The sequence below is a fragment of the Semicossyphus pulcher genome, unplaced genomic scaffold, assembly GCF_022749685.1.
Source record: "Semicossyphus pulcher isolate SPU_LCO1_2020_fin unplaced genomic scaffold, fSemPul1.0.p SCAF_19, whole genome shotgun sequence".
Lineage (NCBI taxonomy): Eukaryota > Metazoa > Chordata > Actinopteri > Labriformes > Labridae > Semicossyphus > Semicossyphus pulcher.
The window spans coordinates 13,572,399-13,586,567 of NW_027211692.1; the positions used below are offsets into that span (position 1 = coordinate 13,572,399).

At 42.3% G+C, this 14,169-nt stretch overlaps 1 protein-coding gene across 1 annotated transcript; it reads left to right on the forward strand.

The window, feature by feature from the left end:
- The first annotated feature begins 2,284 nt into the window (after window positions 1–2,284).
- On the forward strand, window positions 2,285–13,119 carry rab4b (RAB4B, member RAS oncogene family). The gene is made up of 8 exons (XM_069668884.1): window positions 2,285–2,436; window positions 5,700–5,780; window positions 6,428–6,542; window positions 7,556–7,618; window positions 9,965–10,119; window positions 10,250–10,345; window positions 10,507–10,684; window positions 10,790–13,119. Exons 1-7 carry the CDS (start codon window positions 2,421–2,423, stop codon window positions 10,620–10,622), a joined length of 642 nt encoding a protein of 213 aa, XP_069524985.1. The 5' UTR covers window positions 2,285–2,420; the 3' UTR covers window positions 10,623–10,684; window positions 10,790–13,119.
- The last annotated feature ends 1,050 nt before the right edge of the window (window positions 13,120–14,169 follow it).

The window sequence follows — 14,169 nt, forward strand, 5'->3', positions numbered from 1 at the left end:
CCCTCAGTCTGAATCAGAGCTGCACTGTTGGTTCTCCTCTCCAACAAATAACCGTCTGTCTCAGAGCCTCATTCTGCTTTTGACGGTTGAGTTTAGTGATTTTTCAAACTCTGCTTACAGCAGGCACAGCGCCTCTGTAGGTGAAGTCTGTCTGCTCATGTAAATAGTTTCTGGCTTCACAGAATTCTTGTACTTGTTTCAACTCATTAATACATTCACACCTTTTGGCTGTGTGTGCCTTATAGCCCTTACCTCCTAGAACGCCTTTGTTTCTGTATATAAAACAGCATGGTGTCAGAGGCATCCCTCTGATTTTACTGTACGGGCCGGTGACTCATGATGTGACAAACACCATTATGTTTAGAGTGATGCCGACAGACCGCAGAGCTCACCTGTCTATAGAAGTGTTTCACTCAAATAATCCTCTGGAAAATTACTCATTGTTTGTTGTACACATCGTGAGTGTTGTCGGGTTTATGAGGGGCTTCCCCAGTGTGCTCATCGGTAACACATTTGCTTTGATCTTGGGTCTTAGAAAGTGTCTGAACGGGATATGACTAGTGTTCTGCATCTGTTTTTGGTTGCCTTCAGAGCTATTTTCTGCTTGATGAGTCTATCTAAAAGCAGGGCCTCTCTGTTGTTATTCTGAACTGTCATTGACAGGAGAGTCCAAGGTCAAAATCCCCAAACAACCTACTAACATACGCGCACAAGCACCTTGTTTGCCCTGCAGTCCAAACAAATATCTGCAGTAATGAGGACACCCACAATCGACAAGAGGACAAGAAATAGGACAAAAGAGACAAGAAAGACCTCAAAGGTAAGGAGAGCGCCTAACGGAAGCAAAAACCTCCCTCTTTTCTTTCTGCCTGTCGCACACCTTTGAGGCCAGCCTTTCTTGTAGCCCACCTTAGGAAAACATCCGTGACCCCACACGACGCTGAACCTTGTGTTTCCTTCTGTCTTTAATCTCAGTGAAAAGAGCTTTTAACAAGACTGGGGAGGATGAGTGGATCTGCCAAAGCAGAACAAAGGCAGGGAGGAACTGGGGGAGATAGTAGCAGAGTGGAAAGCTCTGTAATTTATCACCTGTTGCCCCTGGGCGGCCCTGCACTTCAAGCCCTGGGCTTGGTGCGAGAGTGTGTGTGTGTGTGTGTGTGTGCATGCAGGTATGGGAAGGTGATGAATGAATAAGCAAAGGAACCAGACATTCCTTGTACCTCTAAAACCTCAAAAGACATGACTTTGAACATTATTTCATGGGGAAACTAGTTATCCGCTTGCCAAAGGCACCACATCTATGCATAACTCCCTTTAGCACGTATTTTGATGCTACATGTATGGGCACTGAAGGTTTTATTTTCTTGGCCAAGACTCAGGGATATAGGGGTTAGTATAGACTGACGTGTGTAAGTGTCTATAGAAGGTGTCTGCAACACTCATACAATATAATGAAATTTGAATGTGAAATAAATAAAGCAAAAATAAACACAAAATGGACCAAAATGTCATATTATGTTATGTTTTGTTGAGGCTTCAGTATCTAAATAGACTACATTTTGCTCTCCCTTGAAAATTCAGTAAACATCCTTTGTCTTTGCCTGCCACCTTGTGGCTCACTGTTGCATCTACACACATAAATAACTACAGAAAAACCCTATAAATAAGGATTAGTCTCTGTTATATTAGAAATAACCGTATACATTTGATTAGACTCTTATTTGAATAAAATGTGCTTTGACTCGCACTGAGAAATGCACAGTAATTAGGAGAGGTGGTGGGACTGATGATACTTAAAAAATGCTGCTTTCGAGTCCTCTAAGAGAGCACGTTCACAACAGTGGAAACACGCGATTTTTTAAAAAATTACATGAAAAAAAACAAACAAACATGGAAACTAAGTATGATACCCTTTTCCTATCTTTTGTTTCTTTTGAAATTAATCTAACACATTGCTGACAAACAGACAAATGCAATTCCTGATTTTGATGAAAAATCAGTCAATTTGATCGAAAATACTTAAATTATTCAATTAAATATGAAGGGGTAATGGCTGGGTTTCTGAAATATTGTTAAAATAAATGATAATGACAAACCACAACACAGCAAATGTCTACCATGCCAAAGAAAACCCCATTTTCGACGACTTTGTCGGGGTTGTAATGGTTGCTCACTTTAAAATCCCAACACGGTCGACAGCACGAGAAGGCAACACTAGACGACGGATGACGTAGCACGCAGCGGCCGTGTTTGGTTGTGGTCGGAGCAAAAAAAAAAAAGCTAGGAAGGGATCAAGGAAACCTCTAGCATCGTAGATAAACACCCTTAAGAGGTGTGAACCCAGCGAGCTCACAGCTGTCACAATACCAAGAGGACAGTAAAAAAGGCCCGACTGAGTCCTTAATACAGCGAGGGTCAACATGTCTGAGACATACGGTATGTTTGTGCTCGGCGGCAGACTGTAATTTCATGCTTGCTAGCGGCTACATATACACAGCTCTGTGGTGAGATGTACCAGCAGTGTTGCTAGTTAGCTAGCTACATTTGTTAGCTCGGTTTAGCTGCCACCTCATCATCTCTGCGGGTTTTGATAATGATAAGTAACGTTCAGCTGCTGACATTTAATTCAAAGCAACCGGTATAGTTTGAGTGCTTCGTCTGTATTAACAGACCGTCTACGATGGGTGGGTAACATTGCTTCCTTAAACGGTCAGTAACATGAGCAGACAGATAGTGAGACATTTCCAGGTAAAAGTTGGCAAAACTTAAGGCACAAAGCTACAGTAACATGCCCGTACAAGAAGTGTGTGTGCACAGACGCTGAGGTTTCCTGGACTGAGAATTCAAGCAGACTTGGTGACCTTAAAAACTGTTGCATTAAGTCCTATGTGCTGTGTATTTGTACCTAAGAGGTAGCTCTTAGCTTCTAGGCCTGTATGAGGAAGTTAAATTACTGTGGCTAAGATCATCCATCGGTTACCTGTAGAGCAGCAGCTGGCAGGTGTTTCACTTCTCTCTTGACATCTGTTCCCATCCTGAAAGTAACATCACTTCTGTTTGTACTTCAGGCAACCTATATTACAAGTCAATGCTTACACAAGACACCTGTCTGTGTGGATGGACGTGATGACCAGCCACCAGGAAGTTATAACTATTCTGCACACATTTTATTTTTTTTTATTTAACCTTTATTTAACCAGGAAAGTCATTAAGAACAAGTGGTGGCCTGGCAAAAGACAAAGCCTCTTGAAGGATGGGGGTAGGGTCTAAAAATGAAATGTCAAAAGTTATAGGGCAGCAGCACACATCTAAACATTGACAACATGCAGGGCATTCATAACATGCAGTCTAGCACACAAGCATTGGTCAGGTAGCTAGCAGGCAAACATTGACAGGAAATACAACAAGACCAGCGAAGCATACACAAGCAGTATGACAAACAGGCAAGACAAAAAAGAGCAGCAAAATGACACAAATATGCACAGGACAACAGTAAGCAGCAAACAGACAAAGATGAGTTGATTTATTTTTGTCAGGTTCAGAAACAGCAGCATGTTTCAACATTCATTAAACATGACTCCACTTGATAGTATCAGTAGCTCAACAGGCCTGACACAGTAGATGCAGTTGTTTGAAATGGCATACAATCGTCAACTGTTGTTCCACTCTCTCTCTCACACACATACACACACTCTCCATCTGTCTCTGCTTGTACCCTGTCTCCTTCATTCCTTGTATGAAACTTTATCCCAGTGGGCTGTATTTGTGTAAGAGTGCCGGTGCTAATGGTTGCAGTAATAGCCTTTTATTGATTACCGTCTCAGTCTCCTGTGCTGTCTCCTCTCCTGGAGGGCCTGTAGTGGAACTGGCAGAAAGCATTATGATTACAATAAGCACATGGCCAGGTTCAATGGTTGGCAAATGAAACTCCTAACATTTGGTCTTTGGTGAGTGTTGGTGTTCATGTATGGAAAGGGAAACATAAAATACTATGATGGCAGTTTTTAAATGATGAATTATCTGAATTTACACAATTTACTACAATACAAAGTGCTCCATGTAGGCTTAAGTTAATAGATAATGAAGTTACAACTATTGATTACAGTGAATTATTATTTTAATAATATTTCTTTAGCACATTTAGACTAGACATATGGACAATCAATACGTCAAACAATCCCATGTAACAGCGTGCAATCGCTCTCTGATCAGAGGACACATCAGACACAAACGTTGGGTGGATCTGAGGCTCAATGTGTTAAATGTTGTCACAGTGTAAATGAATGCAGATAACAGTGTTAGCCTGTTCCCTCGGGTTATTCAATATTGATGTGTAAAGAATACAAACGCCTAAAAGGGCTGCTGCTGAGAGGAAAGCACTGCATTCTTCTCTCCCCGTCGCTCTGACATATTGACAGCTTGATTGTTGTACGCGGATCTCATATGGGAATATGTGATGTCTGGGAAGATGCTGAAAAGCTGAGGCAAGCTCTTCAATAGGAAGCTGTTAGCTGTTTGATTTTGTCAGTTCCTGCTGTCACGACCGTTGACAACGTGTGGTTGAGATGTAACAATGCTGGCTGCTGTTGCAGAAGGAAACTGTAAGTGCTGGTAGGGGCCTTCCCTTTAGCTGTTCTGGTACAGTGAATTTGACCTCTAGCTGGTGTCGCTTCAGAAAACACAGGCTTCAGCAAACAAAGGTGCACCATTAACTGTGTGGCAGCGGCGGCGGTGGTGTGTGTAGGGAGATGAAAGTGGCTCCAAGAGCGCTAGTATGATCATTTTAAGTGTCACAAAGAGAAGTGAAGATCAACTCATTTCGCAACCTCCTTTCGCCCCGAAACTACTGTTTCTGTCGACCTTGTGTGGAAGTGAATGCTTACCTGGCTGGAAGTCACGGCCAATTAGTAGCCAGACCAGCATTTCTCCCTGCATAGCCAGCGCTTCAGCTTTAACTAAAGTTTCACGCTGTCTTCAAATTCCATGTGAAGCCAGATCTCTGGAGGAAAGGTGCAGTTTGCAATCATTACTTGCTCTCAGGCTTCATCATTCTCAGATTTCCTGTTATTCTTTTACAACATCTCTGGGCGTTACTCACAAACACCCTCTCATTTATGATTCTCAAACACACACACACGCACACTATCCATCTTGTCACAACTACAGCACACCCAACGTATGTAAATCCTGCATTGGTTGCAGCCCCACAAAGGCTGTCTGTACAATGGATGGACTTGCATGTCAGGAGTCATTCGAGCTGTGGATCATGTGCGTGGGTTGGGTTGTTCTCTCCAGAGCGCGGGCCTACTCTCCACAACAACAACATCTGCACAAGCAGCTGGCTTCGGTTATTCAATCCCCGCGCAAGACAGCTAACCTAATCCACGTTCAATAACTCTCAGGCTTTGGCTTTGCTCTAATGAGATGTGTTATTAAGTGCTGGTGTTGGTGTCATGTTCAACCTCAGACAAACATGCATATTAAATTAGAATCATAAGTCGCAGGTTATAATGATTACATGCAAAGCTTTGTGATTAGGAAGCTAATTTGGGGCTGTTGGATGCTGCGAAAGCAGAAGCTCAAAGGGGATTAAAAGGAAATCTAAGGATTGTCTCTTGGGAAGACGGAGCAGCAGGTTTTAGATTCTCGCCCTGACGTCGGCGTTGCATTAATCTCTACCTCCTCCTCTCTGCTTTCAGACTTCCTGTTTAAGTTCCTGGTGATTGGCAGCGCTGGGACGGGGAAATCCTGCCTCCTCCACCAGTTCATTGAGAACAAGTGTAAGTGTTCCCTCATTGAAGCCCATTAGTCACAGCAGGTTCGCAGCAGAGTGAAAACATAATTGTATTATTTCACACAGAGACAGAAATGGAAACAGTCATGAAATTAGTGTCGATTTTTCTGAGTTTTATCATTTAAAATACATTAAAAAAACAGTCTCACTCTGCCGCGATATTCCACGAACATGACTAAACCTGTGAAATCATCTTGTACTGATGTAAGAGTCCACAGTTTTGCTTTCATGAGTAATGTAAATCAGTGTGAACTCAAGAGGACTCATACACACACTCCCTCGCATGCTTGTATTAATTTGATTAAAGACGTGTAAGGTCCCTGTGCTGTCACCGAAGAGAGAAAGGGAGGGCAGGTTGACAGTGTTAATCTCATGCAGGCTCCTTCTAGTCTCTCATGTGGATATGAGCTGTTTGAAGATAACAACTGAGGTTGAAACACACCTACATATTATACATCAGAGGACCAGTCTGGGAGCAGTGTTGAAAGTGTTTTCTCCATAGTGGCAGACTGTGCACACCTGTTGGTTAAAAGGAAAGGCTTAATTTTGCAAGTACAAAACGCTCGCCTGAGTTCTGCTGAGCTGTAATGTCTCTCCTCGTTTCAATCTCTTCTCTCTGCGTCCCTGCTGCAGTCAAACAGGACTCCAACCACACCATCGGCGTGGAGTTCGGTTCCAGAGTGGTCAATGTTGGTGGAAAGACGGTCAAACTGCAGATCTGGGACACTGCCGGGCAGGAGAGATTCCGGTAACGAGGCCTACAATATTCCCTGCTGACTTTTTAAAGAGGGGGCATTATGCTGTTTCATATTTTATATGTCCATACTATGGAAGCTCTTAGCGGACATGCATCCATACATTATATTTACTCCGTTTTCCCGTTTTTTCTTGTCGTTTTCTCGAGATCTCGACTTATTTATCATGTTGTCACGAGATAACGACGCAGCACCACCATAACGTCAGATGATCCTAACTCGTATGACCTTAACTTACCTCATTAGTGTGGGCAATGGCAGCATGGCATTTCCTGGTCTGTAACGTCACAGTGAACAACCTGTTTTGTTTTCTAGATAGCTGGAAAATTATGCCGTTATCGCAAGAAAACAAGCTTTGTTATCTCGAGATAAATTGATTTGCACATTCCAAGTTATTTTTGGAATACCAGCTTTGTTTTCCCAAGATAATGAGAAAAATAGGTCAATAGGTCAAGATGTCAAGAAAACCACCAGAAATAACTCGTTATCAGGGGAAAACAGAGTAAGTGAAATTTCAAATCTGTAGGTAAAAGTATGTTGGAGTAATCCCAAGGCTTCTCAGCTCAGTCTGCAGGCAGGTTTCACACTTTTTTCTACATGCTGCACTTTGTGACGTCACAGCAGGCTTCGGAGAGCTGGCCAATCAGAAGAAAGTGGGCTTGTAGGGGTGGGGTTTCTTAAAAGGACAGACTGACTGAGTCATACGCCGAGCCTGTATGAGAGCCTGCAAAATGATGACTTTTTTTAAACTGTAAATTATGCTAAGCTACTCCACAATTACTCCAATTACTGAGCACGGATGCTGCCTTCCAGCTGCAGTTGCATGTGAAATTGCCACACCATTGAGCAGCTTCAATAGAGGAATTATGCTAGACTTATGATAACAGCTAAAATGCCAGAGACAGTTTCTCATTCCTCTTCCCCGGCCAGATTTCACCAGCTGATAGTGATATGTTGATATATTTTGAATGCATTTTTAACCAAGGTTTCTGGATTCTCTCCACAGTTCTGTGACACGCAGCTATTACAGAGGAGCAGCTGGAGCACTTCTTGTCTATGATATAACCAGGTAAAACAATCCCCACACCCACTGTCCCTCTAATATTGCCTTTTGTGTAACAGAATTTAACATTTCCAAAAACAGTCTTCATATTTTTAGATATACAGACACAATTACATTACGTACACCGTCTCGCCTGTGCAGAATGTGTCTCTCAGACTTGACATTTTATTTTATTAACTGACAAAATAATCATTAAAATCTGCCAAAAGCTGCAGACAGAGGAGCACACTACCATCATTCAAAGCAGTAACATTTTGATCTATTGAAATTGGATCTGGCTGGATTTGAAATTGAAATTTACTGATCCATGACGCGTAACAGTAAATGGTTTTCACTTTATTCTCTCTTTATTTTTATGAGCATCTAAATCGTTCTTTTCAGTCTTTTTAAGAGTGTCCACATCACCTCCAGAAACTGTGCGATTTAATGCGTATGTACTGAGGCCCATACGGTAAAATATGCATACCAAAGCCCACTCACAGGCCTGTATTTCATCAGCTGTGGGTTGCGATAGAGGGCTTGTGAAATCAAGATGGAGTGAGAGCAGTAATGCAGAGAGACAGGAATGTAATACAGTTTGTGTTGCTTAGAATGTATGGGCTTTTGTTGAGTGCTGAGTGACAGCAGCTGTAATGTAGAGGCATCCTCTGGCAGGCAGCAGCAGTCAGGAGAGCACAAGTCCATCACAGGAAGTGTCACCTGGGGGGGAAAACAAACAGGGAGAGTGGAGGGAGAAAACTGCAGGGGGAGGGAGCAGGAGATGGGAAAACAAGAGAGCGAGCGGGGAGATGGAGACATTTATCACTTTTCACAGGTGAAAAGGTCAGCAGGAAGACAAGACAGGAGAATGGTTGAGAGGGTGTGTGAACCAGATTGCAGCCGGGCCGCTCGGTCCCATCAGCATGTGGATGAGGATTGACGTCACCCTTTGGCTGTTTGTGAAAGCAGCTGTTTAACATCACTGTGCTGACCCACACCCTTCTGCACACCTCACTGGCCTCATGTTGCCATTGACACCAGGGTCCTGTTTCCATGGTGACCTGTGGCTTTACCCCAAAGAAGTTTGCATGAAAGTGCTCCACTACCCGGTGTCTGCTTTGTTTAATAGTTAATCTAAGTTTAAGAAGGCTTGCTTTGGATGTTGTTTTAACTTTGTTTTCTTTGTGGCTGTATAATCACTTTTCAAACCCACCCACAAACCAAACATGCAAATGTGTTTGTTTGATTAATTTAGTTAGAGATAAAGTATGTCAATTAGTCAAATATAACCTGGCTTCAAATAACAGCGGAGACGTAGTTATTGAGAGCAAAGGCTGGTTGAGGGAAAACAAGGCTGGCTACACGACAGGTAGTTTTGGTATCACATGCCTGCCAAGTTACTATAATGCTCTTTACTTCTATTGCTTTAATTTACTAAATTCAACGATATTATCTTTTTATTTGCTAATATCTTGTTATTTTATAAACTGTTTTTTGTGCCACAAGATGGCAGTCGCTAAATTTCAACTGCAAATGTTCTACAATTTAAGCCTGGTTAAAGAACGAAGAGCTTCTAGTGAATGAAACACCACAGGGCTTTTAATTTGAAACACACGCAAGACATTTTGAGTTTGTACTAACGGCACTGGTACTAATTTAAACAGAGAAAACAGGAGGTAATCCAAACAAGACCATGCACTGTAAGATAACTAATAACACTGAACCAACTGAGTGGATTAGAAACAAAGGGCCTGCCTCTAAGGCAAGCCTGCTTCAAATAGAGGCCTTGTCCTTCCTGCAGTTAATAACAAAAGCCCTGGTCACTATTTGAGGAAATACAATATATTTGTTTTGTCAGGGGAAGAGCACTAAAACGCTGAAAGATTATAGTTCACTTTATAGTTGGCATGCAGTAACCCTTTGACGACATATAGTGTGCTTTTAGTGTGTATTTTGCATGAAGTCATTTATTTGTGTATAAAGGCTCTTTTAATGTGTGGCACTTTGAGCAAGGGAAAGTTATTTGTTTAATTTAAAAAATGATTATGCAATATTAAACACACAAAGTAAGTAATACTTTAAAGGCCCATATAGACTCCAAAACAGACACAATCTTCAGCTTATACTACACTGGGTGTCTGCGTAGTAGGACATTTTCACACGAGTGAAAGTGCACTCGTCTCCGACATGCACTAGTGACTAAATTTGCATGTCACTCAGACCCCAGAGGCCATGCAAAACAATGTGAGCTTGATATGTTTCCTTTAACCCAATCTCGGATCCCACCGGCTCCCAAATAGAGATTACCTCTACCCAGAATAACAAAGTAGCATACCGCTCACATGTGTCCATCTTTCCTGTCCTCCCTTCCAGTCGGGAAACGTACAACGCCCTTACCAACTGGCTGACGGATGCACGGACTCTGGCCAGCCCCAACATCGTCATCATCCTGTGTGGCAACAAGAAGGACTTGGATGCAGACAGAGAGGTGACCTTTCTGGAGGCCTCCCGCTTCGCTCAGGAGAACGGTAGGCAAAGTTTTATCTACATCGTGTAATATTTCAAGTGTTTATCTCTTCTTATTCTTCTGTATAATTATGTTTTCCTCCTGTGTGCTTTTTTCTTTCACCTTGAATGTGCATGTTTTTGCCGATATAGAGCTAATGTTCCTGGAGACCAGCGCTCTGACAGGGGAGAATGTCGAGGAGGGATTCCTGAAGTGCGCTCGCACCATCCTCAACAAGATAGACTCAGGTACACCTCCTTGTTTCTTTGTTCTAAGGGTGTGACTGAGATGGGCGTTATGTATGCAGACGTTTGCATGTATTTACCTATGATATCATGTGTGACTTTTGGTGGCTCTGCCTTTATGTGTCTGCACTGCTCACATTTTTTTATTACTGCTCCTTTAAAAGGTGAGCTGGACCCGGAGAGGATGGGTTCAGGTATCCAGTATGGAGATGCTTCGTTGAGGCAGCTGCGACAGCCGAGAGGCACCACCACACAGAATAAGCAGCAGTGTAATTGCTAGGGTACGGGGGCCCCACGCTGGCCTCCGCCCACAGGCCCACACAGACAGGACGTCCCCTACAGGTCGGTGGCATTTGATTGGTAGTTTCAAATGAGAGACGTCACATAGCCGGGCGTTTTCAGGAGCATGTCAGTGATCAGCTTCTCCTTTCTCCTCCTACATCTCAGCTCCAGGTGCTTTTCGGTGTGTGGGACCCTTCTCTCTGCAGTCTCACACACCTTGGATCACCTGGATGAGCGGTCGTGGAGATCACTGCAACCCCTTTGCCCTTGCGTCTGGGCAGGGAAACCCCTCGGTGTGAACACACTGAGATCATAAAGAAGAGGAGGGGTCTTCTTAAAAAAAAATGGTTTCTCAGTTTCTTACCAGACAAGGACATGTGGAGGGTTGTGTGTATGGGCTGTCCTGCTGTTGTTTTATCTTTGTGCTTTTTCATTCTGGTTTTAGTAACCCCGACATGCTCTCTACGTTTGCACATCATTGTTTGTAAATTATTATTGGTTAACTATCTTGCACATATTCATCATTCAACCTATCCGGATATGATTCATTACTGGTTTAATTATCCATTCTTTAACTGTCTTTGATATTGAATAAGTGAAACAAAGCAAACAGTCACTGATTGTGGTTTAGAACTGCTGTACATATATTGTAAGCCAGATACAATGCAAATCTAAAGTAGTAACTCCCCTTGATCCAAATGGAAGCAGCTCATCGATGAGTTAAAGTGTTCAAACTCTTAAAGGGCCCAAATGTAGAGCCCTGTTCTTGCCTTCACTTTGAGATGTGTGAGTCATTTGACGATAGCATTTAAATGCACTATGAAGACATAAAGTGTCGGCCTTAGTAATATACTCGATATTGTGGATCTACAGTATATTATTTCATGTCTCCAAAACAGTCCAATCACTCCATTCAACGCCCACATCGACGAGCCTGTGGGTCCAATTTAAAGCACAAAAGAGAGATTTTATTTAACTCCAAAGCTCCCAAAGTCTGCAGATTAGCATTCTAATATTTAGCCCGTATTAAAGGCCCAGTGTCTCTGGTTTAATCACAGTGAAACGTTAAGAAAAAGTCATCATGTGTTTGCAAAACTAACAATGTCTTCACTCCTCTTGCTCGGCTTTTTTCTCCGACTTGTTGGCCTCCTTTTAATTCATGCCGCACATACTGTGTAAGTGATGTCACAGGAAACCACAGTTGGTTTTGCAGCAGTGCCATGTTTGGGAAACTTTCATTCAGCCCACCCACTTCTCTCAAAGATGCCTGATGCTGTTAAATCAGGCAAGGTTGTAAATGCACCTTTGATTAAAGTCAAGATTCTGGTTTTAGCCTTTTTTTGTGTCAAGTACAGAATCTTTGCTCGGTGAGTTTTCAAAGCCGACACAGATGTTTTCTCCTCCGAACAGACCCCTTGTTGCCCCAGAGAGAAGCAGGGAATTTCCACTGAAGCATGGTTTCCTCTTTGTGTGTAACACTAACAGCATGGTTTGTGGTGCTGCTGGAGGAGAATGAGGTTGCGAGTTAATAGCTTAAAAAACATCCCGAGCTCTCCCGCACTACTGAGTAAAAGGCTCACGGCTTCTGTGTGAACCGCCGAGAGCGGGTCGTACTGACCCAGGCGAGAGGAGATCAAAAACAAACTCCTTTCTCATGTCTCCTCCTCCGGTTTTCACATATGTCCTCCCAGACAAACCATATGCGTTTGCAGCTGAAGTAAGCCAGCAAGCGTTGGGGAAAAACATGGTTAGTTGTGCAAACATGAGGTAATACAGAATATCCAGAGACAGATGGTGAAAAAAATGTAGTTTTCATAAGATATTGGCATCGTGTGATAGTTTGTCTCCTTCTGCAAGTGCACTTTTACTTTTGAGTTTTCATGTTTGTTTTTGTTTATATGCTGCAACTATAGAATTGTACATTTTATTTTACTTGAACAGTATACTGTAATAAAGATTTTAATTGTAGATGTTATCATTTCTTACTAAATAACAACTGAGACTCTTAATTTAATTTCCTTTCTCGTGCTGCCTCGAGGCGAGACCGCTGTAGTGGTGATAACCTCCTGCTGTCTGAGCTTTCGTCTGTTTGTTGCCCACTGCTGACGCGGAGGTAGCGATGAAAGGATGTCGACTTCCTGAGCTGCGGGAGGCCGTGGCAAGTGGTTGAATACTGTTGAATCAAAGCGCTTTCACTTAGCTTGCATTTACCTCGAGTGTATTTATTGTACAGTTCATAAGAAGCACTTCCAAATAGCCATATGATACGCATAATTCCCTCTCTTTTTCCAGCCTGGATTCAATCACATGATGAAGGCAATCTGACTCAGTTGTTGCTTAGTAACTAATGTTATATAATCAACCTAAATTCTTCTGTACATCTAAAGTAACCTATACTGTAAATAAGATTTGTCTATTGTCTATTGAGGGTGAGTGTTGCTCATTGATTGTAATGATTATGCAATTCCCAGTAAACTGCTTGTTTTTTCATTTAACCTGTCTCCTGGATGTTTATATGTGTCGTGCCTGTAAGTTACGGTAAGTCACATTGATTAAAGTCCTGAATATAGAAATCGCTCACTTTCCTCCCTCTCTCCTGTGAGCAGCGAGCTGTAAAACATCGGTTACACAGGCAGCGGACGTAACAGACCCTGAAATTTCACAATACAATCCATGACTGTGATTCATTTGCCTCATCTTTTATTCTTCAGTCGAATCATTTCTCTCTCAGGCCGTCAGGGTGAGGCTAGGATATCAGAGGGCTCGAATGATGAAGAGTAAATGCCCTCTGTGTCCAATTGCCTGGATTTATGTTCTTGGGTCGATGGAGCAACGGCTAGAGTGGTTTAATGTAGCTGAAGTGGATATATTGACTGATTTATTGATTCTACGCCGGCTGTCAAGATGACCTCATAACAATAGGAAGAGTCTGTGTTTAACCACTAGGTGGTGCTAAAATACTAGACAGAAATGTTTCTACTTCCTGTTTGTGAGGGCTATTGCATTTATGACACATTTCATTAGTAAGTCAGTTGTTCAAATGTAAAAGCCAACAAAAGTGTTTCTCGTTATCAGAATATTATTACATATTTATAGGAAATTAAAGCTCCTGTGAGGAGTTTGTTGCTGGTTATAAAACGGACTGAAATTAATTCTGATTACTCTGTATGACCCACAAAAGCAAACCAGACCATCATTTCATTCATTCACTCATTCATTCATTCATCCAAACCTTTATTTAAGCCTCGAAAATCATTGAGGTTTCCCTCATTTGCAATGATGTCGAGATACAGAAAACGACACAATTAAAGCAGTCAAAACACAGTAATTAATAAAGACATTCGCAAGCTGAGGTGAAGTGGTTTGAGATCAACGCCTTCATTAAAAATTTAGAGTGATGCATACGACTGTAGGATGAGATTTTTTGTTAAAAATCACCACTTAAAGGAGCAGTTCACCCCTGGACAAAACCACCACTTAAAGGAGCAGTTCACCCCTGGACAAAACCACCATCAGTCAAAGCCGGTGTTCTCTGTAATCGATAG